General features: G+C 42.0%; 1 protein-coding gene across 3 annotated transcripts in view; it reads right to left on the bottom strand.

The window, feature by feature from the left end:
• Positions 1–23,313, bottom strand: part of LOC118399269 (voltage-dependent calcium channel gamma-7 subunit-like) — a 33,261-nt gene extending 9,948 nt beyond the window's left edge. Inside the window, exons 1-4 of one of the 3 annotated variants that reach the window (XM_052471997.1) lie at positions 23,195–23,313; positions 19,229–19,344; positions 14,567–14,762; positions 1,639–1,728 (exon numbers count right to left, since the gene is read on the bottom strand). In XM_052471997.1, the coding sequence (XP_052327957.1) occupies positions 1,639–1,728; positions 14,567–14,756 (280 nt within the window). In that variant the 5' untranslated portion in view covers positions 14,757–14,762; positions 19,229–19,344; positions 23,195–23,313. Of the gene's footprint in view, positions 1–1,638; positions 1,729–14,566; positions 14,763–19,228; positions 19,404–23,194 lie in introns of all 3 variants that reach the window. The other 2 variants (XM_052471996.1, XM_052471998.1) reach the window with 2 other exon arrangements.
• Between the last annotated feature and the right edge of the window lie 960 nt (positions 23,314–24,273).

Raw genomic sequence — 24,273 nt, 5'->3', positions numbered from 1 at the left:
AATCACCTGACCTCAACCCAAGTGAGATGGTTTGGGATGAGTTGGACCGCAGAGTGAAAGAAAAGCAGCCAAGAGGTGCTCAGCATATGTGGGAACTCCTTCAAGACTGTTGGAAAAGCATTGCAGGTGAAGCTGGCTGAGAGAATGCCAAGAGTGTGCAAAGCTGTCATCAAGGCAAAGGGTGGCTACTTTGAAGATCTTCAAATATTAAATACATTTGGATTTGTTTACCACTTTTCTTGTTTACTACATGATTCCATACGTGTTATTTCATAGTTTTGATTTCTTCACTATTATTCTACAAAGTAGAAAATAGTAAAAAAAAATAAAATAAAGAAAGATCCTTGAATGAGTAGGTGTTCTAAAACTTTACCGGTACTGTAAATGAATGCACAGTACATAACACATGGAGAGAAAAAACAAGAATGGTCGAAATTGTTATATACGTGCACAAACGATTTGTAACTGTTATGTTTGAGCTGTTTTACGCAAACCAATAACTAAGGCAACGTGTCTTTTTTTTTACGTCTGTCTGCTTGCGCTGCAATTATTTGTTACCTTGTCTATTTGTCTATTCAGTAGTGCTATGTTACTTGTATTGTAGTCGGACACTTTTTCTTCTAACAGGGTTTTCCTGTTACACTTTGCTACCCGTGCTGCCTACTTTGTTTCTCGTGCTATTGCCTGTTCCTACAACAGTTTTTTGCACTGTTGCCATAGATCTCCTGTCATGTAGTGTTGCGGTGGTCTCTATTGTCGTGATGTGCGTCGTCTCTGCCTATTTTGTGCCCCGTGCTGTTGTTGTCTGCGCTTAACAGTGTTTGTGCCATGTTGAGCTGTTGCCATGTTGAGCTGTTGCCATAGGTGTCGTATGATGGTTTCTCTCCTTGCTTTATTTCCACTGTCTGTCTGCTGATGTTTCTGTGCTGTTGCCAAGTGTCTGCAAGGCCGTCATTGTAAATGATCATTTGCTTTTAATTGACCTGCCTTGGAACATAAGGTTAAAGAAAAAGAAAAGGACAATGAAAAAACGTCACGAGTGAGAAAAATCTTCCTTCACTTCCTTTCTTACATGACTATAAAGTCTTTATGGAGTAGTCACAGAGGTTGACTTGAACTGAGGTTGGGAGCAATTTTGTACCGACATAAATACTTTATGTAATACTAGCCCCCACCATTCTAAATTCAATTGTTTCACTTGTCAATCACGAAGAAAGGAAATCATACAAAATAAGGATCAAGTAACATTTCCCAAGAACACATTTCCTGCATCAGTTTATCCTTCCCTACAGGTTGTTATGCCTGCAGCCAGCTGTACAAAACAATACTCTGTAGTAATGATAATGTCCTTTGTCGTAGCGTGTCAGGTCCCATTGTGGTCTATATAGTCCACTTTTGGTCCACAATGTTCTACGCCTTACAAGGTTTTCCCAAGTTTCCATATCTTGAATCACTTAAATAGTTGATAAATAAAGAAAGGGGATCTTCCGCAGTGTTCAACACAGGTTTTAAATGAATGAGGTTGGGAACCATTTTGCCTCACCATGTTTCCTGGATAGAGCCATAAGGTGCGTAAAGCAATGACACAATGACATGCAGGGGTTCTTTTCCTGCACGTTTCTCCCTGTTGTCACTTACTTAGTATATTTGCAGTGTTTTCGGTCACGATGTCTATCTCAGCTTCAGTGGTGAAGTATTCCGATGCTACACATCTCCCCTTTTCAGGTCCTGAGAGAGACAGAGACAGATGAGCAGAAGAAACACTTGGGGTGGAATAGGGAGTAAGTCGTTAACCTGGAATTTGGACAGGGGGCGGGACACCTAATCAGAGTGGCACAGAGGTGAACAGTCGGCGAGGAAAGCCACATTCCACCTTGTGTACCAGGCACCAGCGCAAACAACGCCATTCTGCTGGAAGGCCACCAGTATAACTCTGGCTAAAGGAGCGTGCGTGTGTGTGTGTGTGTGTGTGTGTGTGTGTGTGTGTGTGTGTGTGTGTGTGTGTGTGTGTGTGTGTACATTCTTCCTTAAGCGTTCCTTTCAACTTTAGCAGACTGATGCCTCTGAGTCATGGGTAACAATCATCGTCTTACGTCAGATAGCGCGTCGATTCCGCCTGCACTGATCTGTCCAATAAAATGTATCGTCGGACTGCAGTAACTACACGCTGGGACCACTACACGCTGCACCTAATACACACCGCGACCATTGCCATTGAGCGTACTTGTAACAGTACAACCGCCATTAGCATTATGTCACTACATGCATTATGTCCAGTGGAGCCGGTGCCGTTTAAGATGCGGGAGGACAATTTTTGTTTTTCATGAGCATGGCCTTATTTATATTAGAGCATATTGGATGACTGTCATTCATATTCCACTCACCCAGTTCAGTGTAACAGTGATAGGTTTAGGCTACTACATGATACTACTACTACATGATAGATTTTCCCTCTACCCATCATGAGGTTGCTACAATCTAGCCTATGAATGAAAGTTTACAATGTAGGTGCACACGAGTCGAGAGAAAAATTTGAGGCAACAGGCATTGATAAATGGACAGGTCTACAGTTTAATTTTAATTTTTTTATTTCACCTTCATCTAACCAGGTAGGCTAGTTGAGAACAAGTTCTCGTTTGCAACTGCGACCTGGCCAAGATAAAGCGTAGCAATTCGACACATACAACAACACAGAGTTACACATGGAATAAACAAAACATACAGTCAATAATACAGTAGAACAAAAGAAAACAAAAAGTCTATATACAGTGAGTGCAAATGAGGTAAGTTAAGGAAATAAATAGGCCATGGTGGCGAAGTAATTACAATATAGCAATTAAACACTGGAATGGTAGATCGGCAGAAGATGAATGTGCAGGTAGAGATACTGGGGTGCAAAGGAGCAAAATAAATAAATACCAGTATGGGGATGAGGTAGGTAGATAGATGGGCTGTTTACAGATAGGCTAAGTACAGGTGCAGTGATCTGTAAACTGCTCTGACAGCTGGTGCTTAAAGCTAGTGAGGGAGATGTGAGTCTCCAGCTTCAGAGATTTTTGCAATTCGTTACAGTCAAGGGCAGCAGAGAACTGGCAGGAAAGACGACCAAAGAAGGAATTGGCTTTGGGGGTGACCAGTGAGATATACCTGCTGGAGCACGTGCTACGAGTGGGTGGTGCTATGGTGACCAGTGAACTGAGATAAGGCGGGGCTTTACCTAGCAGAGACTTGTAGATAACCTGTAGCCAGTGGGTTTGGCGACGAGTATGAAGCGAGGGCCAACCAACGAGAGCGTACAGGTCGAAATGGTGGGTAGTGTATGGGGCTTTGGTGACAAAATGGATGGCACTGTGATAGACTGCATACAGTTTGTTGAGTAAGAGTGTTGGAGGCTATTTTATAGATGACATCACCGAAGTCGAGGATCGGAAGGATGGTCAGTTATACGAGGGTATGTTTGGCAGTATGAGTGAAGGATGCTTTGTTGACACATTCAATACCGCTACTCTAGCCTGCATCTTGCTGATTTGGGGTGTAATTATTAGTTTAACAGTTGCAACAAGAGTTTGCGTTTAAGAAACATTTTTCAACAGAATTGCCCATGATCACACGTAACACAGTTCACTTTCATAGCAGCCACGTTGTATCACGTTGTATCTACTCCTCTCACCTTTTCTCTTCGCTTGTGGGATTCAACGCACAACACATCAGCTGTATGTGACCAGGCAAAAAAAACATTTGTAAGCCAAACCATATCATAACCCCTACTCACAGCCTACATCATTTTCACCATATTAGCTAAAGTAACATCATTGTCAACATAGCTAATATAACTAACACGTTACAATCATGCACTAACGTTACAGTTACAGTGTACAGTCAGTAAGCAGTTTAGCACTTACACCGGCAGGCCAAGGTGGCATTAAATTAGTAAAACCAAAAGCTTACCTTGATTTGGAAAAGTTCCAGTGTTGTGTTGGATAGTCATAGCCAGCTAGCTAACATAGCATCCCTTAGTTTGAGCAGAGTGTTTGAGTAGGCTAAACTAGCTAGCTGTATTTGCTAACTAAGTAAGTAAAACTGATACTGATTTTACATTTTTGTTTTATCTCTCTCTCTCTCTCTCTCTTGCTTCTTCTTCATTTTGGAAGATGGTCCTCCCCTTCCTCCTCTGAGGATCCTCCACTGATTACGTCACTACATGCACACTAGCTAGTACACACTAGCTAGCTTGTACACATATCTGTCAGAGCCAGACCCTATTGAACCAAACTCTCGCATGGCACTACTTGGTAGGTGTGGTGTGTAATCAATCGTCACTACATGCCATGCCCCACCTCCCTCTCTGATATGACCTAGGTAACATTGCCTAATGAATCCTATTTCACCCTAAAATTGGTCCGTAATATGTTTTTTTTTTCAGAGAAAGTCTTATTAGCTAATTTGTACATCTAGCTAAGATGTTTGGTGCTTGACAGGACAGTATTTCTGGAGTTTGACAATGTGTGCACAACAACTAACTTAAATTTGTCCATGGCATTAGCTTGCTAACGTTGTTCGAAGCCAGTCACTTCATATGAAAATAATAGGAAGCTAACCTAGTCCACACATTCAATGCTGAACAAACGCCTGGAGGTACCACGTTCATCTGTACAAACAATAGAACGTAAGTATAAACACCATGGGATCCGTCATATCGCTCTGGAAGGAGACGCATTCTGTCTCCTAGAGATGAACGTACTTTGGTGCAAAAAGTGCAAATCAATCCCAGAACAACAGCAACGGACCTTGTGAAGATGCTGGAGGAAACAGGTACAAAAGTATCTATATCCACAGTTAAAGTCCTATATCGACATAACCTGAAAGGCCGCTCAGCAAGGAAGAAGCCACTGCTCCAAAACCGCTATAAAAAAAAGCCAGACTAAGGTTTGCAACTGCACATGGGGACAAAGATCATACTTTTTGGAGAAATGTCCTCTGGTTTGATGAAACAAAAATAGAACTGTTTGACCATAATGACCATTGTTATGTTTGGAAGAAAAAGGGGGAGTCTTGCAAGCCGAAGAACACCATCCCAACCGTGAAGCACGGGGTGGCAGCATCATGTTGTGGGGGTGCTTTGCTGCAGAAGCGACTGGTGCACTTAACAAAATATATGGCATCATGACGTAGGAAAATTATGTGGATATATTGAAGCAACATCTCAAGACATCAGTCAGGAAGTTAAAGCTTGGTCGCAAATGGGTCTTCCAAATGGACAATGACCCCAAGCATACTTCCAAAGTTGTGGCAAAATGGCTTAAGGACAACAAAGTCAAGGTATTGGAGTGGCCTTCACAAAGCCATGACCTAAATCCTATAGAAAATGTGTGGGCAGAACTGAAAACGCATGTGTGAGGAAGGAGGCCTACAAACCTGACTCAGTTACACCAGCTCTGTCAGGAGGAATGGGCCAAAATTCACCCAATTTATTGTGGGAAGCTTGTGGAAGGATAACCAAAATGTTTGACCCAAGTTAAACAATGTAAAGGCAATGCTACCAAATACTAATTGAGTATGTAAACTTCTGACCCACTGGGAATGTGATGAAAGAAATAAAGGCTGGAATACCTTTATTCTGACATTTCACATTCTTAAAATAAAGTGGTGATCGTAACTGACCTAAGACAGGGAATATTTTGCAATGATTAAATGTCAGGAATTGTGAAAAACTGAGTTTAAATGTTTTTGGCTAAGGTGTATGTAAACTTCCGACTTCAAGCTTGAAGAAGTATTTGTTAGTATAGAATTGTACAATTTATGCTCCCTGCATATAAAAACCACGAAGACCGCTGGAACCTCCGGACGCAAAATCATAATTTCTATGACTCACGCGGTGGAGGAACATATTACTTGAAGCCTACTGTATTTGTTTTCTTTTACCTTTATTTAACTAGGCAAGTCAGTTAAGAACAAACTCTTGTTTTCAATGATGGCCTAGGAACAGTGGGTTAACTGCAGAACGACAGATTTGTACCTTGTCAGCTCGGGGATTTGAACTAGTCCAACACTCTTACCACTGCCGCCCTGTACATTTTAAACTGGTGTGCACTTTTTTTTAATTGAAAAACAATGACAACATTGATTTTAAGATCAAGAAATAAGCTAAATCCACAATCCACACCTCCAAAGAAATCCTGTCTCCGGGGCTTCTTAGAAATGCCATCAGATCCATCGTCGGATCCAATGCGAAGCGTCACATTTCAGTACAGCCCGCACTCGGCAAATCCCCCCCCCAGAGCCACAGAATGGCCGAATTACCGCAGCGTGCAGACCCCACAACGGGCAGCCAGCCCCCACACCGGGCAGCCAGACCCAACACATTCAATTTTCCGTTCCTAAAATCTGCAGTCAATCCAGTGTAGGGAATATCATCGTGATGCCCTAGCCCTGTGGTCACCAACCTCTTCTGACGTAAGCATATGCAACATTAACCTATTAAAAACAGTTATGTAACAATGAGGTTTGTGCAGTAGGCTATAGGTTTAGTACATTATCACTGCATATGGGCTATTCTTGAATTGCCCCGCCAATGTTCTTCTCAGACCATTTATATATATATATATATATATATATGATCACACTTGTAAAGAGAGAGAGAGAGAGAGAGAGAGAGAGAGAGAGAGAGAGAGAGAGAGAGAGAGAGAGAGAGAGAGAGAGAGAGAGAGAGAGAGAAAGAGAGAAACAGCAGCAGAGAACTCCACTGAGTGCTGCTGATTGACTAAAAATGGGGCACCGTCTTCGAGCTGATGGCAGAACTCGAGTCGCACTTCATTATTTCTGACACATGCACCAATTCATGTTGTTACTCGTATGACCGGAGAATGTGAAATACTCCTCGATATTAAGTAGACACAAGCCGCTAACAATAACAACGCAAGTCAATCAATACACGTTGTATCGCGAGTGGACAGGGAGAGGGCGTTTTATGGCTTATAAAAGTATTCAATTAGTGCTTAATTTGAGCCGGATCCTGGCACTTCTCCGTTTTGGACTGTTTTGTTCAAGAAGCTAGTTGGTCGGATCCTGCAACTCTTGTGGCATGAAAAATAATTGTCACTTTTTGTCATGTAAAAATCAAAGTTCATTCAAGTTGCCTCTTCATTAATTCTCCTGCCCCCACACAAAAAAAACGTAATGTTAAAAAGTAGATTTCTGCACAGGCATTGTAACCTACTGTAGGCCTATGTGTGAGACCAGCGCGTGGCTGTGATTGTGTTATAGAAGCGTGCCTGTATCTCTTACATAACTAAAATGAGATTCACTTTCTATGATCTCTCCCTCTCTGCCCTGATAGACATGAGCCTGTGTCGCTCATCCTCCAGCGTTGACATCACCCTTTATTTCCTTATAGAAATCATTGAATCAAGGACCTGCAGCACCCCTAATAAATTGAAATACAGTACATTTGCCTGTTCAGAAAGTAATGGAATCATCCAGAATAGCCTACTACACCACGAGAAGGACTATCATTTAGCCACGGAGGATAAATAGCTTCTTTTAAAAATAGCCGAGCTGTGGATTGTAGGCCAATAACAAGGAATAGCCTACAGTCGGGAACGTGCGGCAAATCTGTCCGTGACACAAACAGCATGCAGAAAAAACTATTTCAAATACAATCAAGGGAAAACACAGGTTGGAAAGCAATAGGCTACTGCTGAAAAGAGAAGACTCTATGCTGTAGGCTACCAAAAGATTTGATCAACTTCCAGATATTGTTATACAAAGTAAAACAAGGAGCTCGGATTTTTGGCATGCGCGCATCGGCCATCAACAGCGAGTGAGATGCGCATCATTGGGTAAATCAGTGAAACTGGCATTTTTAGGACTAAAATGTCCTCCTCGTATTGTAGCCTACAATATGTCTCCACACACCTAGGCCTTTGATAGATTCAAGACAAGGTCGTTTTTATTGATGTCAGTTTGTCAGTGTCAAAGAGGCCTGCCATCTCGATCATTTGTGCGGTATTAAAAAAGATTCCGCCAGAGATTCTGCCAAATGATGTAGAATTGCATGAAATACATTTCTAAGAAGACACATTTTTCCCAGACCCCATGTGTGCAACTTCTGTAAGTGCCTCGACTCTACTGCTCTATGGCACTACGCAAATGCGACCATATGCATGCAATGCTGATGGTACCTCAGAACTCCCCCACTCGAGCTCAATTTTGGTTCCGGCACCTCTCAATTAGCAAATTATGCTCTGTTGTACGGATAAAAATGGTAGATTATCAGATACTCAACAAGGTCTGATTTCATTATTACTGAAACAGGACCCAAGTGGTAAATACTGTATAAAGATCCAGTCCATCTAAAAAATTGGAGGACCCAGACACTTCAGTGTTGTGATGCAAAAATTCTAACAAAGTTCATAGCGCTTAGAATTAAAAAGGTATTGTAGGATATTATTCATCCTAATCAGTCAGGTTTTTTCCATGGATGATACATTGGAGATAATATCAGACAAGTACTGGAAACAATAGTACAGTATGAAAAATCCATCAAACCAGTTATGGTATTGGTAGCTGACTTTAAAAAGGCTTTTGATAAAGTATGACTGGAATGTATATTAAATGCCTGGAATATTTCAATATTGGAGAATCTCTTATACAATGGGTTAACATTATATATAGTAACCTTAGGTGTAAAATATAAAAAAATGGCTACTTCTCAGTCATTTTTAAACTGTCAAGAGGAGTAAAACAATGTTGTCCACTATCGCATATCTACCTATTACGGCCATCGAAGTGTTACCTATTAAAATCAGATCCAACAATAATATCAAGGGCCTAGAAATCCAGGGATTATAAACAATGGCGCCATTGTATGCTGATGATTCATGTTTTCTTTTAAATCCACAATTTGCAGCCTTCCACATCCTCATAGATGATCTAGATACTTGTTCTAACCTCTCTGGATCACAAAAAAATGCACCTTTTACATTACCGTGTACATTACCAATACAACGGTCTGACGGTAAAGCAGACATACTCGGTTTTCATATCCCGAAAGAAAGAAGTGATCTCATTACAATATGTTTTAATAGAAAGTTAACAAACATAGATTACCTATTGAAGCATTGGAAGCACGATTGAAGCACTCCCTGTTCACCCAGGACTGCGTGGCCAAGCACGCCTCCAACTCAATCATCAAGTTTTCAGACGACACTACAGTGGCTTGTCACCAAAAACCCTGACAAACTTTTACAGATGCACAATCGAGAGCATCCTGTCGGGCTGTATCACCACCTGGCACGGCAACTGCTCCGCCCACAACTGTAAGGCGCTCCAGAGGGTAGTGAGGTCTGCACAACGCATCACTGGGTGTAAACTACCTGCCCTTCAGGACACCTACACCTGATGTCACTAGAAGGCCAAAAAGTTCATCAAGGACAACAACCACCTGAGCCACTGACTGTTCAACCCGCTAATGTCACGCCCTGACCTTAGAGAGCCTTTTTATGTCTCTATTTGGATTGGCCAGGGTGTGATTTGGGTGGGCATTCTATGTTCTGTTTTCTATGTTTTTGTATTTCTATGTTTTGGCCGGGTATGGTTCTCAATCAGGGACAGCTGTCTATCGTTGTCTCTGATTGGGTATCATACTTAAGGAGCCTTTTTCCATTTTGTATTTGTGGGAAGTTGTCTTTGTTAGTGGCACTATAGCCCTTGTAAGCGTCACGGTCGTTTCTTTGTTTCTTGTTTTGTTGGCGATATTTACAAAATAAAAGTAACGTACGCTCACCACGCTGCACCTTGGTCTACTTCTTCAGACGGTCGTGACAGCTATCATCCAGAAGGCGAGGCCAGTACAGGTGGATCAAAGCTGGGACCGAGAGACTGAAAAACAGCTTCTATCTCAAGGCCATCAGACTGTTAAACAGCCCTCACCAACATTGAGTGGCTGCTGCCAACATACTGACTCAAATCTCTAAACACTTTTCTAATTAAAAATTGGATGTAATAAATGTATCACTAGTCATTTTAAACAATTCCACTTTATACAATGTTTACATACCCTACATTACTCATCTCATATGTATATACTGTACTCTATACCATCTACTGCATCTTGCCTATGCCGCATGGCCATCGCTCATCCATATATTTATATGTACATATTCTTATTCGTCCCCTTACATTGTGTGTATGAGGTAGTTGTTGTGAAATTGGTAGATCACTTGTTAGATATTACTGCACGATCGGCACTAGAAGCACAAGCATTTCGCTACATTCGCATTAACATCTGCTAACCATGTGTATGTGACCTTTTTATTATTATTATTTTTTATTTGACACTAGGGTTAGGGGAAAATAATATATATATAATATAATAATATATATAATAATATATAAAAAAATAATATATATATAATAAGGAAGCAATGTGTTGAATAAAGTGTTGACAGTGCTGAATATAATCTTAAACATGAACTCACTCATAAAAACAGCAGCTCTTTGCTGTATTTGTCGGTCTTTAGTGATGTTTTTTAAAGATTTGAAATCTCACACAGTAGAGTTGACTATCAACTTTGCCGTGGGCTCGTGAAAGCTGCAGACCAATGACATACCGTATTTTCTGCAGACACTGGGATCGGAGCTATCTGATTGGCCAGCGGTAGGTCAATCTGTGCAGTTCATTTGGTCTCAGTGCCTGCCGGGTAGGTGCAGTTTGTACCGTCAGACGCAATGAAATGGTTAAAAATCCATGGCAACCCGAAACACGTGCCGCTACCTCAAGCAGCGCAAAACAAATAAAATCCAGGAAAGCAAGGCTATCGTTGGGCTTTTTACTGAAGTATTTGGCGATTGACTAGGAAAGCCTTGGAGACCACTGCCCAAGTCCATGTAGATGTCAGAATAAAATTCTACTTTAGGTGTTGCATCAACCCGCGCGGATCCATCCGACAAGTCCTCCACACACATCGTTTTGGCCCCAGCCATAGGGCTCTCTACCGTAACAGTGACCTCTGGCGTAGCCAAAACTACTCTTTTTCTGCAAAAAATGAAACGGCTTCTCACTGTCAACTGTGTTTATTTTCAGCAAACTTAAACTTAATGTGTAAATATTTGTATGAACATAACAAGATTCATCAACTGAGACATAAACTGAACACGTTCCACAGACATGTGACTAACAGAAATGGAAGAATGTGTCCCTGAACAAAGGGGGGTCAAAATCAAAAGTAACAGTTAGTATGTGGTGTGGCCACCAGCTGCATTAAGTACTGCAGCGCATCTCCTCCTCAAGGATTGCACCAGATTTGCCAGTTCTTGCTGTGAGATGTTACCCTACTCTTCTACCAAGGCAACTGCAAGTTCCCAGACATTTCTGGGGGGAATGGCCCTAGCCCTCACCCTCCGATCCAACAGATCCCAGATGTGCTCAATGGGATTGAGATCCGGGCTCTTCGCTGGCCATGGCAGAACACTGACATTCCTGTCTTGCAGGAAATCATGCACAGAACGAGCAGTATGGCTGGTGGCATTGTCATGCTGGAGGGTCATGTCAGGATGAGCCTGCAGGAAGGGTACCACATGAGGGAGGAGGATGTCTTCCCTGTAACGCATAGCGTGGAGATTGTCTGCAATGACAACAAGCTCTGTCTGACGATGCTGTGATACACCGCCCCAGACCATGACGGACCCTCCACCTCCAAATCGGTCCCCCTCCTGTTAGTGTCTTAACGACCGTTCCACAGGTGCATGTTAATGAATTGTTTATGGTTCATTGAACAAGCATGGGAAACAGTGTTTAAACCCTTTACAATGAAGATCTGTGAAGTTATTTGAATTTTTACTAATTATCTTTGACAGACAGGGTCCTGAAAAAGGAACGTTTCTTTTTTTGCTGAGTTTATGTATAGTATGATAGCACCAGCAGTTAGCTACCAACAGCTGGCAGACATGTTAACATTTAGTTGGTTTTATCAGTGTTATTTAGATGGAAGTCGTGAGCTAAATGCGGTAGCTCTATAGCTAGATAACGTTAGCATAGAGGTACAGTAGCTCTTTCACTTACCCAGTTCACTTCCATGCTCACTGAAGCCCGTGATAATGCTCAGGTGATAATGCACGCTCAAATACACCTGCCTCATTCTTACTAATTTTGCCCACTTTTCACAATGTTTTTTCAATCCCTGTGTGACCATGAGCTGCTTTAGAGAAAACCTCATTATAATACTATAGCAATTGATTTAAGAGTTTTTAATTAGAGTTTTGTTTGGGTGCTCTAAGTTACTATTCTTCGTCTCGGGTGTAACGGCACCCGTGCCAATATATCCTCCAAAACACTGTCTTCGCAGGCCTTATCACTTAATTATACACTGAGTGTACAAAACATTAGGAATGCCTTCCTAATATTGAGTTTACACACCCTTTTACCCTCAGAACAGTCTCAAATGTTTGGGACATTGACTCAATGTGTTGAAAACGTTCCAAAGAGCAGGTTTCTTGATGCTTTGTATACTCAGTGTATTACTCTTTAAATACACAATATAAGTAAGTATACAGTGCATTCGGAAACTATTCAGACCCCTTGAATTCTTCCACATTTTGTTACGTTGCAGTCTTATTCTAAAATGGATTAAATAAATGTTTTCCCTCATCAATCTACACACAATACCGCATAATGACAAAGCAAAAACATGGTGTGGTATAAAGGTTTAGCAGTGTATATTAACCCCACTGCTAACATTATGCTTAACCCGAACCCTAAATTAAGACCAAAACCCCCTTTTTAAAAAAACTTTTTTTTACAATATAGCCAATTCTGACTTTGTGGCTTTGGTAACTAGTGACAACCATTGAGGGATGAGCTCCGTGTATGAGTGATGCGATCTGACGCAAGACAATGGGGTAACAATAAAACACGTGTGTGTGTGTGTGTGTGTGTGTGTGTGTGTGTGTGTGTGTGTGTGTGTGTGTGTGTGTGTGTGTGTGTGTGTGTGTGTGTGTGTGTGTGTGTGTGTGTGTGTGTGACAGAACGAAATGTGAAATATAGCCTATGTTGATTCCAGTACCTGCCACAAAGCATTACAGTAAGGTACTGTGTGCCTCTGTACATATGAACTACTGTTTATACGTAGCGCTTTCCTCATGTGAAACCTGCCACAAAGCATTACAGTAAGATACTGTACCTCTGTACATATGAACTACTGTTTATACGTAGCGCTTTCCTCATGTGAAACCTGCCACAAAGCATTACAGTAAGATACTGTACCTCTGTACATATGAACTACTGTTTATACGTAGCGCTTTCCTCATGTGAAACCTGCCACAAAGCATTACAGTAAGGTACTGTGTGCCTCTGTACATATGAACTAGTTTATACGTAGTATGTGAAACCTGCCACAAAGCATTACAGTAAGGTACTGTGTGCCTCTGTACATATGAACTACTGTTTATACGTAGCGCTTTCCTCATGTGAAACCTGCCACAAAGCATTACAGTAAGATACTGTACCTCTGTACATATGAACTACTGTTTATACGTAGCGCTTTCCTCATGTGAAACCTGCCACAAAGCATTACAGTAAGATACTGTACCTCTGTACATATGAACTACTGTTTATACGTAGCGCTTTCCTCATGTGAAACCTGCCACAAAGCATTACAGTAAGGTACTGTGTGCCTCTGTACATATGAACTACTGTTTATACGTAGCGCTTTCCTCATGTGAAACCTGCCACAAAGCATTACAGTAAGCTACTGTGTGCCTCTGTACATATGAACTACTGTTTATACGTAGCGCTTTCCTCACATGAAACCTGCCACAAACCATTACAGTAAGGTACTGTGTGCCTCTGTACATATGAACTACTGTTTATACGTAGCGCTTTCCTCATGTGAAACCTGCCACAAAGCATTACAGTAAGGTACTGTGTGCCTCTGTACATATGAACTACTGTTTATACGTAGCGCTTTCCTCATGTGAAACCTGCCACAAAGCATTACAGTAAGGTACTGTGTGCCTCTGTACATATGAACTACTGTTTATACGTAGCGCTTTCCTCACGTGACACCTGCCACAAAGCATTACAGTAAGGTACTGTGTGCCTCTGTACATATGAACTACTGTTTATACGTAGAGCTTTCCTCATGTGAAACCTGCCACAAAGCATTACAGTAAGGTACTGTGTGCCTCTGTACATATGAACTACTGTTTATACGTAGCGCTTTCCTCACGTGAAACCTGCCACAAAGCATTACAGTAAGGTACTGTGTGCCTCTGTACATATGAACTACTGTTTATACGTAGCGCTTTCCTCATGTGAAACCTGCCACAAAGCATTACAGTAAGGTACTGTGTGCCTCTGTACATATGAACTACTGTTTATACGTAGCGCTTTCCTCACGTGAAACCTGCCACAAAGCATTACAGTAAGGTACTGTGTGCCTCTGTACATATGAACTACTGTTTATACGTAGCGCTTTCCTCATGTGAAACCTGCCACAAAGCATTATGTGTACAATACGTTCATGTGTGCTTCTGTACATATAAACAAAATGTGTCTATTCCAGCATACCTGCCACGAAGCAGACCCTCCACATGCCAGAGTGCAGGGCCATCCTGACCTCCATGCTCTGGTTCTGCTGCAGAACCACGCCCTCCTCCATCAGCAGCCAATAGTCTGTGGACACAGCCACGCCCACCAGGAGCAGGCCGCAAGCCCCAAACACAGAGGACAGGAGCGTGAGTGCCCGCGTGCTGAACATGCTCGTCTGAGGGAGAGAGGAGAGAGGATAAGAAAGAAGAGAGAGGGAGGTGAGAGGACAGGTGAGGTTTGGGGTCGAGTCGATTTCAGTGCAGCTAATTCGGCAGATGAATGGGAAAGCCTGGTTGAAATGGAGATGGCCTCTCCCCTGGTGGGTTTTCTCATCAGAATAACTGAACAGAGACCAATTTACAGTAGAGGAACCACTTGGTCAGTTTTATCACTTGGTTAGTTTTAGAGGAAGAGAAAGCTTCTCCACGTGACTGAATGATCCCTTTTATGACATTGCTTCACGTGTCATTGAAGATAAGTGTCTTTGGATACATAGCGGTGACTACTGGTACATATCCTGTACATACTAACCTGGTTAAACAAAGCTGAATGTTGCAGTCAGTCTGGTTTAACTACCCCCCTGGGCACACACTGGTTGAATCGACGTTGTTTCCACACCATTCCGACGAAATTACGTTGAACCAACACGGAATAGACGTCGTCTGTGTGCAGCGGGTAGGCTATAGGTAGCATAAGCAGTGGTAAAAATGCAACACAGGACCGCACAGCCCGCTATGCCAGTGAATGGGAACGACCTCACCGCCACAGAGCAGCGTGCTGCAAATTACAGGTGAGGCTCCTCCACTGATGACAGTGTGGCCTTACCCACTCAAACCGTTTCACTGGCGAGAAGAAAGAAAAAGAGAAAACCTGCACGAGGAAAAGAGGAGAGGAGGAGAGCAACTGTGGTGCCCGAAAACCAATGACCTCATCACCGATTTGAGATGCACTGCACATTCACGAGTGTCACAATGGATTTTTCTCACTCATGATGACTCACCGGTTACAAATATTTGATATGGTAAGAAGCAGCACCCCCATCCTGTCTCCCTCGCGTAAATAGAGTCTACCCGGACCTTCAGAAATCCGTTGAATAAACATTGTCAACTCAAGAGGACAGTGACCAAGGGTAAAAGGAGGACTGTGTACGTGTCAAGATTCCCTCACAAAATTCCCTCACAAGATTCCCTCACAAGATTCCCTCAAGGCGACCGATGATGGTGGTAAGGAGGTGAAACCGTTAGCATCTGTTGTGCTCGGGAGTTGTGTACTTGTGTCTGCAAGGTCAAACAGAATGTGAAGATGAGGCATGCCATCGAATTTGGATGGGAGCTGAGAAGAGGCTTCGTTATAAACAGTGTTGACTGTGAGTGCTAGACACGGCAGCCAGAGAGAGGGAAAACACCATTCTCAAACAGATACTATGACAATTTGCAGTAAAATGTCCTTCACACTACTGAGCAACCGAACTAAGCCAAACCAACCTACAGTGGATTCGGAAAGTAGTCAGACCCCTTGACTTTTTCCAAATGTTGCTATATTACAGCCTTATTCTAATGGATAAACAAATACCCCATAATGACGGAACAAAAACAGGTTTTTATACATTTTAAGGACATTAATGACAAATTCAAAACTGAAATATCACATTTACGTAAGTATTCAGACCTTTTACCCAGTACTTTGTTGAAGCACCTTTGGCAGCGAATACAGCCTCGAGTCTTCCTGGGTATGACACTACAAGCTTGGCACACCTGTATTTGGGGAGTTTCTTCCATTCTACTTTGCAGATCCTCTCAAGCTCTGTCAGGTTGGATGGGGAGCGTCGCTGCACAGCTATTTTCAGGTCTCTCCAGAGATGTTCGATCAGGTTCAAGTCTGTGCTCTAGCTGGGCCACTCAAGGACATTCAGAGATTTGTTTTCCAAAGCCACTCCTGCGTTGTCTTGGCTGTGTGCTTTGGGTCATTGTTACTGTTGGAAGGTGAACCTTCACCCCAATCTAAGGTCCTGAGTGCTCTGGAGCAGGTTTTCATCAATGATCTCTCTGTACTTTGCTCTGTTCATCTTTCCCTTGATCCTGACAAGTCTCCCCAGTCCCTGCCGATGAAAAAAATCCCCACAGCATGATGCTGCTACCAGTATGCTTCATCTTAGGGATGCTGCCAGGTCTCCTCCAGACGGGCGGCCAGCTCTTTGGCCGGGCGGCCAGCTCTAGGAAGAGTCTTGGGGATTCCAAACTTCTTCCATTTAAGAAATGTTTTGGTACCCTTCCCCAGATCAGTGCCTCAACACAATCCTATCTCTGTGTTTTACAGACAATTCCTTCAACATCAAGGCTTGATTTTTGCTCTGACATACATTGTCAACTGTGGGACCTTATATAGACAGGTGTGTGCCTTTCCAAATCATGTCCTATCAATTGAAGTTACCACAGGAGGACTCCAATCAAGTTGTTGAAACATCTCAAGGATGATCAATGGAAACAGGATGCACCGCAGCTCAATTTCGAGTCTCATAGCAAAGGGTCTGAATAGTTATGTAAATAAGGTTTTTCTGTTTTTTATTTTCAATAAATTTGCAAAAAAATCTAAGAACTGGTTTTCACTTTGTCATTATGGGGTATTGTGTGTAGATTTATGAGGAAAAACATTAATTTAAGATATATTATAATATGGCTATAACGTAACAAAATGGGGAAAAAGACAAGGGGTCTGAATACTTATGGAATGCACAGTATACATAGTTGTTGGAACCGTTCTGAAAAGGGCAACGTAAAAAATAAAATATCCAAGCCTGCACAGTTTGTTTGGGGTCGGCACGATGTGTGGAAAGGGTAATAGATACCATCTGGCCTTACGAAGAGTAAGAGTAAGAGGCATGGATCGTGGACCGGGTCAATCCCTCATGGATCATTCATTTTGGGCTCTCACATTTTGAAGCGAGGAAAGAGACGAGAAAGAACAATTCCCTTGATTCTTCATTCCCTTGAAACACTCTGGACTTCAGTAACATGAAGAGACCTATGTTTCTCTAAGATGGGGCATTGGGGTGGATGAGATTCCCTTTGTAGTTAAAGCCTACAGAATAAACCACAATTCCCATGCTGCACCCATTACAGCTAGGCAATTTGGACATTCATCTATATTGCAATGAATTGCCTGAATTGATGTGATAATGAGAAATAGAATGATAAGTTTATAACATGAATTTGCACCACAGTTTTTTTTATGATCCTTTAAACTACTACTACTAGTTTGATGGTTGGTCAAATCAATTGTCCCATTAAAAATTACCAATATTAGCAAACTTATTTCTTGTTAAAACTTCACATTTCTCTAGTATAGGCTACTTATCATATTGATCAGCAAAACGCCTGCGTAAAGTGATGGGTGCGGTCAGTGTCGATTCTTGTTAGTCTATCGTTCCAGCTCTAGGCTCCACCACTTTGTGTTGGGACTGGGAGAGCTTAGGTCTCTGGGAGCAAATGTACGGAATGCCACTTGAATGTGAATGGTGGCTTATGTTATAGCATGGATGGGGGAGGGAATCCATGAAGAGATAAATAAAAGGAGGGATCAGTAGAGGGAGAGTTTGGAGAGAGAGAGAGAGAGAAAAATAGAGAGAAGCTTCAAAGGAAAAATGTTTGAGGTCAGTGAGAGTGTGGATCTGTCCACTAGTATGGTGCTGAAATAACAGAATAATAGAACGCTTAAAACTAAGAGAGAGAGAGAGAGAGCAAGAGAGAGAGAGAGAGACTGGCTAAGGGGGAATATGTTTGAGGTCATGGTTAGAGTGTGGAGCTGTCCACGAGTGAGGTGCTGAAATACCAGAAAACTAGATAGCGTAAAACCAAGGACACTATTAGCCTATAGTCTCATGTATGGGTCCAAGCACACTACTGCACTGGGTCAGATTATTTTCTTTTTTTTAGCTTAAATAACAAACGTCACACTTAATTAATTAGATAGGTTTATTCATTAAGGTAGTAATGTTGGGTCATTAGCATACAGGTGTTAATAAGTATGTAATAATATGAATATTTTTGAATAATTGAGACCTTCCACCAGTGAGAAATGGAGTCTGGGAATAGGCACTTTACTTGAGGTATTGTGCCCTGCAGCATGCAGCATATAGGGCTGTCATACGAATAGCATGATCCATTATCTTAACATGTCATTGATGGGACATTAGTGGCGAATCCAATGTCAGCCTGCATGACAACATTGGTGTTGAAAACGTCCCCACGTGTCATGACAAAATGATATAGCTTGACATGAACCGTCATAGCGGCGTTATGACAGGTCTCGTAATTCTATTGAGTGTGTGATGACATGCGTGTAGGTACAGTCCAATGGGACTGGGCTTCTCTCAATGAAATGTGGCCGATACAGCGACTTTCAAGGACACACGGCAGTTTATAGAATCCAATAGGGAGAAATACGTGGAATACTACGGAGAGTCAGAGTGCTTCATTGTGCCGTTGTCTCCCTAGAGCAGCATTGGATTAAACGTCGTAGGACAGTATGATGGAAAGAAGAAGGGATGGATGGGTAAGGCAATTTGGAGCGATCGTGGGTCAAGTGGACAAAGACAACTGCTGAGTGGTACAGAAACTACAACTCCCAACACCCACTACTCACTCTTTCTGACCAGCCCCACAGTTGATATTCCCAGCTAAGCGGCCAATGAAGGCTCAGGAAGGGTGTCGTTTTCTGTTGAGGCGGCAATATGTTCCACTGTCAGCAGGCTCGGCCAACTGGCATGAAGAATGCAGTATTTAAAGCAGGGACAGGAAAGTAGGTCTGACATCAGCTTCTTGAGTGAGAAAAACCATGCACAGGAGAAAGCACATGAAAAACACAGTAATGTACAGAGTGCAGTACATTGTATGGATGTACAGAGTGTAATACATTGTATGGATGTACAGAGTGCAGTACATTGTATGAATGTACAGAGTGCAGTACATTGTATGAATGTACAGAGTGTAGTACATTGTATGAATGTACAGAGTGCAGTACATTGTATGAATGTACAGAGTGCAGTACATTGTATGAATGTACAGAGTGCAGTACATTGTATGGATGTACAGAGTGTAATACATTGTATGAATGTACAGAGTGTAATACATTGTATGGATGTACAGAGTGCAGTACATTGTATGAATGTACAGAGTGTAATACATTGTATGAATGTACAGAGTGTAGTACATTGTATGAATGTACAGAGTGCAGTACATTGTATGGATGTACAGAGTGTAATACATTGTATGAATGTACAGAGTGCAGTACATTGTATGGATGTACAGAGTGCAGTACATTGTATGAATGTACAGAGTGCAGTACATTGTATGGATGTACAGAGTGTAGTACATTGTATGAATGTACAGAGTGTAATACATTGTATGGATGTACAGAGTGCAGTACATTGTATGAATGTACAGAGTGTAATACATTGTATGGATGTACAGAGTGTAGTACATTGTATGGATGTACAGAGTGTAATACATTGTATGAATGTACAGAGTGTAATACATTGTATGGATGTACAGAGTGCAGTACATTGTATGAATGTACAGAGTGCAGTACATTGTATGAATGTACAGAGTGCAGTACATTGTATGAATGTACAGAGTGTAGTACATTGTATGGATGTACAGAGTGCAGTACATTGTATGAATGTACAGAGTGCAGTACATTGTATGAATGTACAGAGTGCAGTACATTGTATGGATGTACAGAGTGTAATACATTGTATGAATGTACAGAGTGTAATACATTGTATGGATGTACAGAGTGCAGTACATTGTATGAATGTACAGAGTGCAGTACATTGTATGAATGTACAGAGTGCAGTACATTGTATGAATGTACAGAGTGTAGTACATTGTATGGATGTACAGAGTGCAGTACATTGTATGAATGTACAGAGTGCAGTACATTGTATGAATGTACAGAGTGCAGTACATTGTATGAATGTACAGAGTGCAGTACATTGTATGGATGTACAGAGTGCAGTACATTGTATGAATGTACAGAGTGTAGTACATTGTATGAATGTACAGAGTGCAGTACATTGTATGAATGTACAGAGTGCAGTACATTGTATGAATGTACAGAGTGCAGTACATTGTATGGATGTACAGAGTGCAATACATTGTATGAATGTACAGAGTGTAGTACATTGTATGAATGTACAGAGTGCAGTACATTGTATGGATGTACAGAGTGTAGTACATTGTATGGATGTACAGAGTGCAGTACATTGTATGGATGTACAGAGTGCAGTACATTGTATGAATGTACAGAGTGCAGTACATTGTATGGATGTACAGAGTGTAATACATTGTATGAATGTACAGAGTGTAATACATTGTATGGATGTACAGAGTGCAGTACATTGTATGAATGTACAGAGTGCAGTACATTGTATGAATGTACAGAGTGCAGTACATTGTATGAATGTACAGAGTGTAGTACATTGTATGGATGTACAGAGTGCAGTACATTGTATGAATGTACAGAGTGCAGTACATTGTATGAATGTACAGAGTGCAGTACATTGTATGAATGTACAGAGTGCAGTACATTGTATGGATGTACAGAGTGCAGTACATTGTATGAATGTACAGAGTGTAGTACATTGTATGAATGTACAGAGTGCAGTACATTGTATGGATGTACAGAGTGTAGTACATTGTATGAATGTACAGAGTGCAGTACATTGTATGGATGTACAGAGTGCAGTACATTGTATGGATGTACAGAGTGTAGTACATTGTATGAATGTACAGAGTGCAGTACATTGTATGGATGTACAGAGTGCAGTACATTGTATGGATGTACAGAGCGTAGTACATTGTATGGATGTACAGAGTGCAGTACATTGTATGGATGTACAGAGTGCAGTACATTGTATGGATGTACAGAGTGCAGTACATTGTATGAATGTACAGAGTGCAGTACATTGTATGGATGTACAGAGTGCAGTACATTGTATGGATGTACAGAGTGCAGTACATTGTATGAATGTACAGAGTGCAGTACATTGTATGGATGTACAGAGTGCAGTACATTGTATGGATGTACAGAGTGCAGTACATTGTATGAATGTACAGAGTGCAGTACATTGTATGGATGTACAGAGTGCAGTACATTGTATGGATGTACAGAGTGCAGTACATTGTATGGATGTACAGAGTGCAGTACATTGTATGGATGTACAGAGTGCAGTACATTGTATGGATGTACAGAGTGCAGTACATTGTATGGATGTACAGAGTGCAGTACATTGTATGGATGTACAGAGTGCAGTACATTGTATGGATGTACAGAGTGCAGTACATTGTATGGATGTACAGAGTGTAGTACATTGTATGGATGTACAGAGTGCAGTACATTGTATGGATGTACAGAGTGTAGTACATTGTATGGATGTACAGAGTGTAGTACATTGTATGGATGTACAGAGTGTAGTACATTGGAATCCATGAATGATACAGAGATAACGAACATCAAATGTGCTCAATGAGGGAAGAAGATAAACTGTAGGGAGAGAGTGATGGAGAGAGGGGCGGGGAGGAGACATGTCTGGGGGGGACATGTCTAGTGAAAGACCTTGGCCCCCAAAAAATGTAGGAGCATCCAAGAGCTCTGACTGAACCTACACATGCCTGTACAAGCGCCAACCATTCTTACAGTTACGGGCATCAACCACCATTCACAAATACATCCAGGATCTATAAACAGACATGTCTGTTTTCTTTAGCATTATATGCAGAGGCATTGAAAGCTATTAAAACTGACTGATGGAGACAGGGATAACCTATCCGAGCATTTAAATTGGACACCCAGAGCCACACTCCCCCCTCTCTAGCTCTACTCCTCCTCTCCCTCTCTTTCCTCCTGCCCCCAATCAAAAACTCGACACACACACACACACACAATTTTAAACATGCACATGGACCCAGATACAGAACAACTAGGCTACTGCAGCACACATCATATTCCATCACCTTCCCCCCAGGTTTCACCAAGTAACAGGCATTACTTTTAGTCTCCCATACCAACTACATACCAACATTGTCGTGATCCCCATTCCCTTCACACTTCCACACAGAGCTTCACCTCACACTACAGTGCGCTGTTGCACTGCAGTGAACAACGCTCACCAGTGGCAAAAGCGACACGAAAATGATTCTAATCATCAAGAAATGTCATAGGAAGGAAATATTCACGAAGGTAACATTCTCAGAGCCTGCCACACGCACATCTTGCGGGGAGCGAGAGAGAGAGAGCGAGAGAGAGACCGAAGGCAGTATATTATAGAATGATTTACTTTTTTTTCAGATTTTTCAAAACCAAATGTCAGTCGCATGCATTTCTTGTGTGTATTTAGCTAGACTAAATAGATGCCGCAAATGTTACAGACAGACTGACTGTAGCCCACAACACACTGACAGACGGACATCATCATGAAACGTGTGAAATGCTATAACCCAAAATGAAAACAATGATGATGTATGATGAGACATTTTTCAAGACGGTTTATGAAACGAATGGTCATTTGTATAGCGTAATGATGACATATAAGCAACAGGCACTACTCACTCTTTCCGACCGTCCAAATGAATGGTGCAGCCGTCGAAAGATCCGCGCGCTAGGGAGCTTTGACGGATTGTGCAATTTTCCTTTTGCACCCCCCTCTCTCTCTCTCTCTCTCTCTCTCCGCTCTCTCTTTCTCTCCCTCTCTCTCTCTCTCTCTCTCTCTCTCTCTCTCTCTCTCTCTCTCTCTCTCTCGGACTCTTTCTCGTGTGTTTCCCCGTAACGCCCCCTTGCTCCTCTCTCTCCCGTTCTCTCTCTCTCTCTCTCTCTCTCTCTCTCTCTCTCTCTCTCTCTCTCTCTCGCTCGCTCTCTTTCTCTCACTATCTCTCTTGTGTTTCCCCGTATCGCCCCCTTGCTCCTCTCTCTCTCTCTCTCTCTTTTGCAACCCTCCTTTCACTCACTCTCTATTTCAGCACTGCGGAGAATAGGTTGAATGGGCTACACCGAGGAACGCGCAGAAGAAGCATTGAAGCGCGGGGGAAAGCGCCACACAGATCGAGGGACAGAAAGACCGCGGAGAGTTGCGAGCGGAAGACGTGCTACTTTTGCAAGGAGAAAATCCACGACACAGAAGCAGGCAGGGACACGCAGTTGGGTTGGCTATCGCACTCACGCAAGCACGAGCCCGCACGCAACTAGCAACACGTACACACACATTGCATTCAACGTGGTATGGAGAGGGTAATGAGGACAGTGATTATTCTACCAGTCTCGCGCAACAACACAGTGCTAATTGGAAACATTGCATTGGTTCATCCAATTAATGTATCATTTGAATTGAAACAGAGAATGAACAGGGAAGCATATAGAAACTGCTCCTGAGTTAGAGTCTAATTAGGATTTTCAATACAAAATGGGGTTTTTTTACGGAGAGGAATGATCAGAGACAATATATGTATGGTTTTGAATCATATATCAATACTATTTCATGCTCACAGATATACTGAATAAAAATACAGAAACGCAGCATGTAACAATTTCAATTATTTTACTGAGTTACAGTTCATATAAGGAAATCAGTCAATTGAAATAAATTTGTTAGGCCCTGGAGGCGGCTTATGGTAGAGAAATGAACATTGCACTCT

Source organism: Oncorhynchus keta, chromosome 20 (genome assembly GCF_023373465.1).
Source record: "Oncorhynchus keta strain PuntledgeMale-10-30-2019 chromosome 20, Oket_V2, whole genome shotgun sequence".
Taxonomy (NCBI): domain Eukaryota; kingdom Metazoa; phylum Chordata; class Actinopteri; order Salmoniformes; family Salmonidae; genus Oncorhynchus; species Oncorhynchus keta.
The sequence above is the reverse complement of the archived record's forward strand: the minus strand, read 5'-3'. Positions and strand labels throughout refer to the sequence as shown.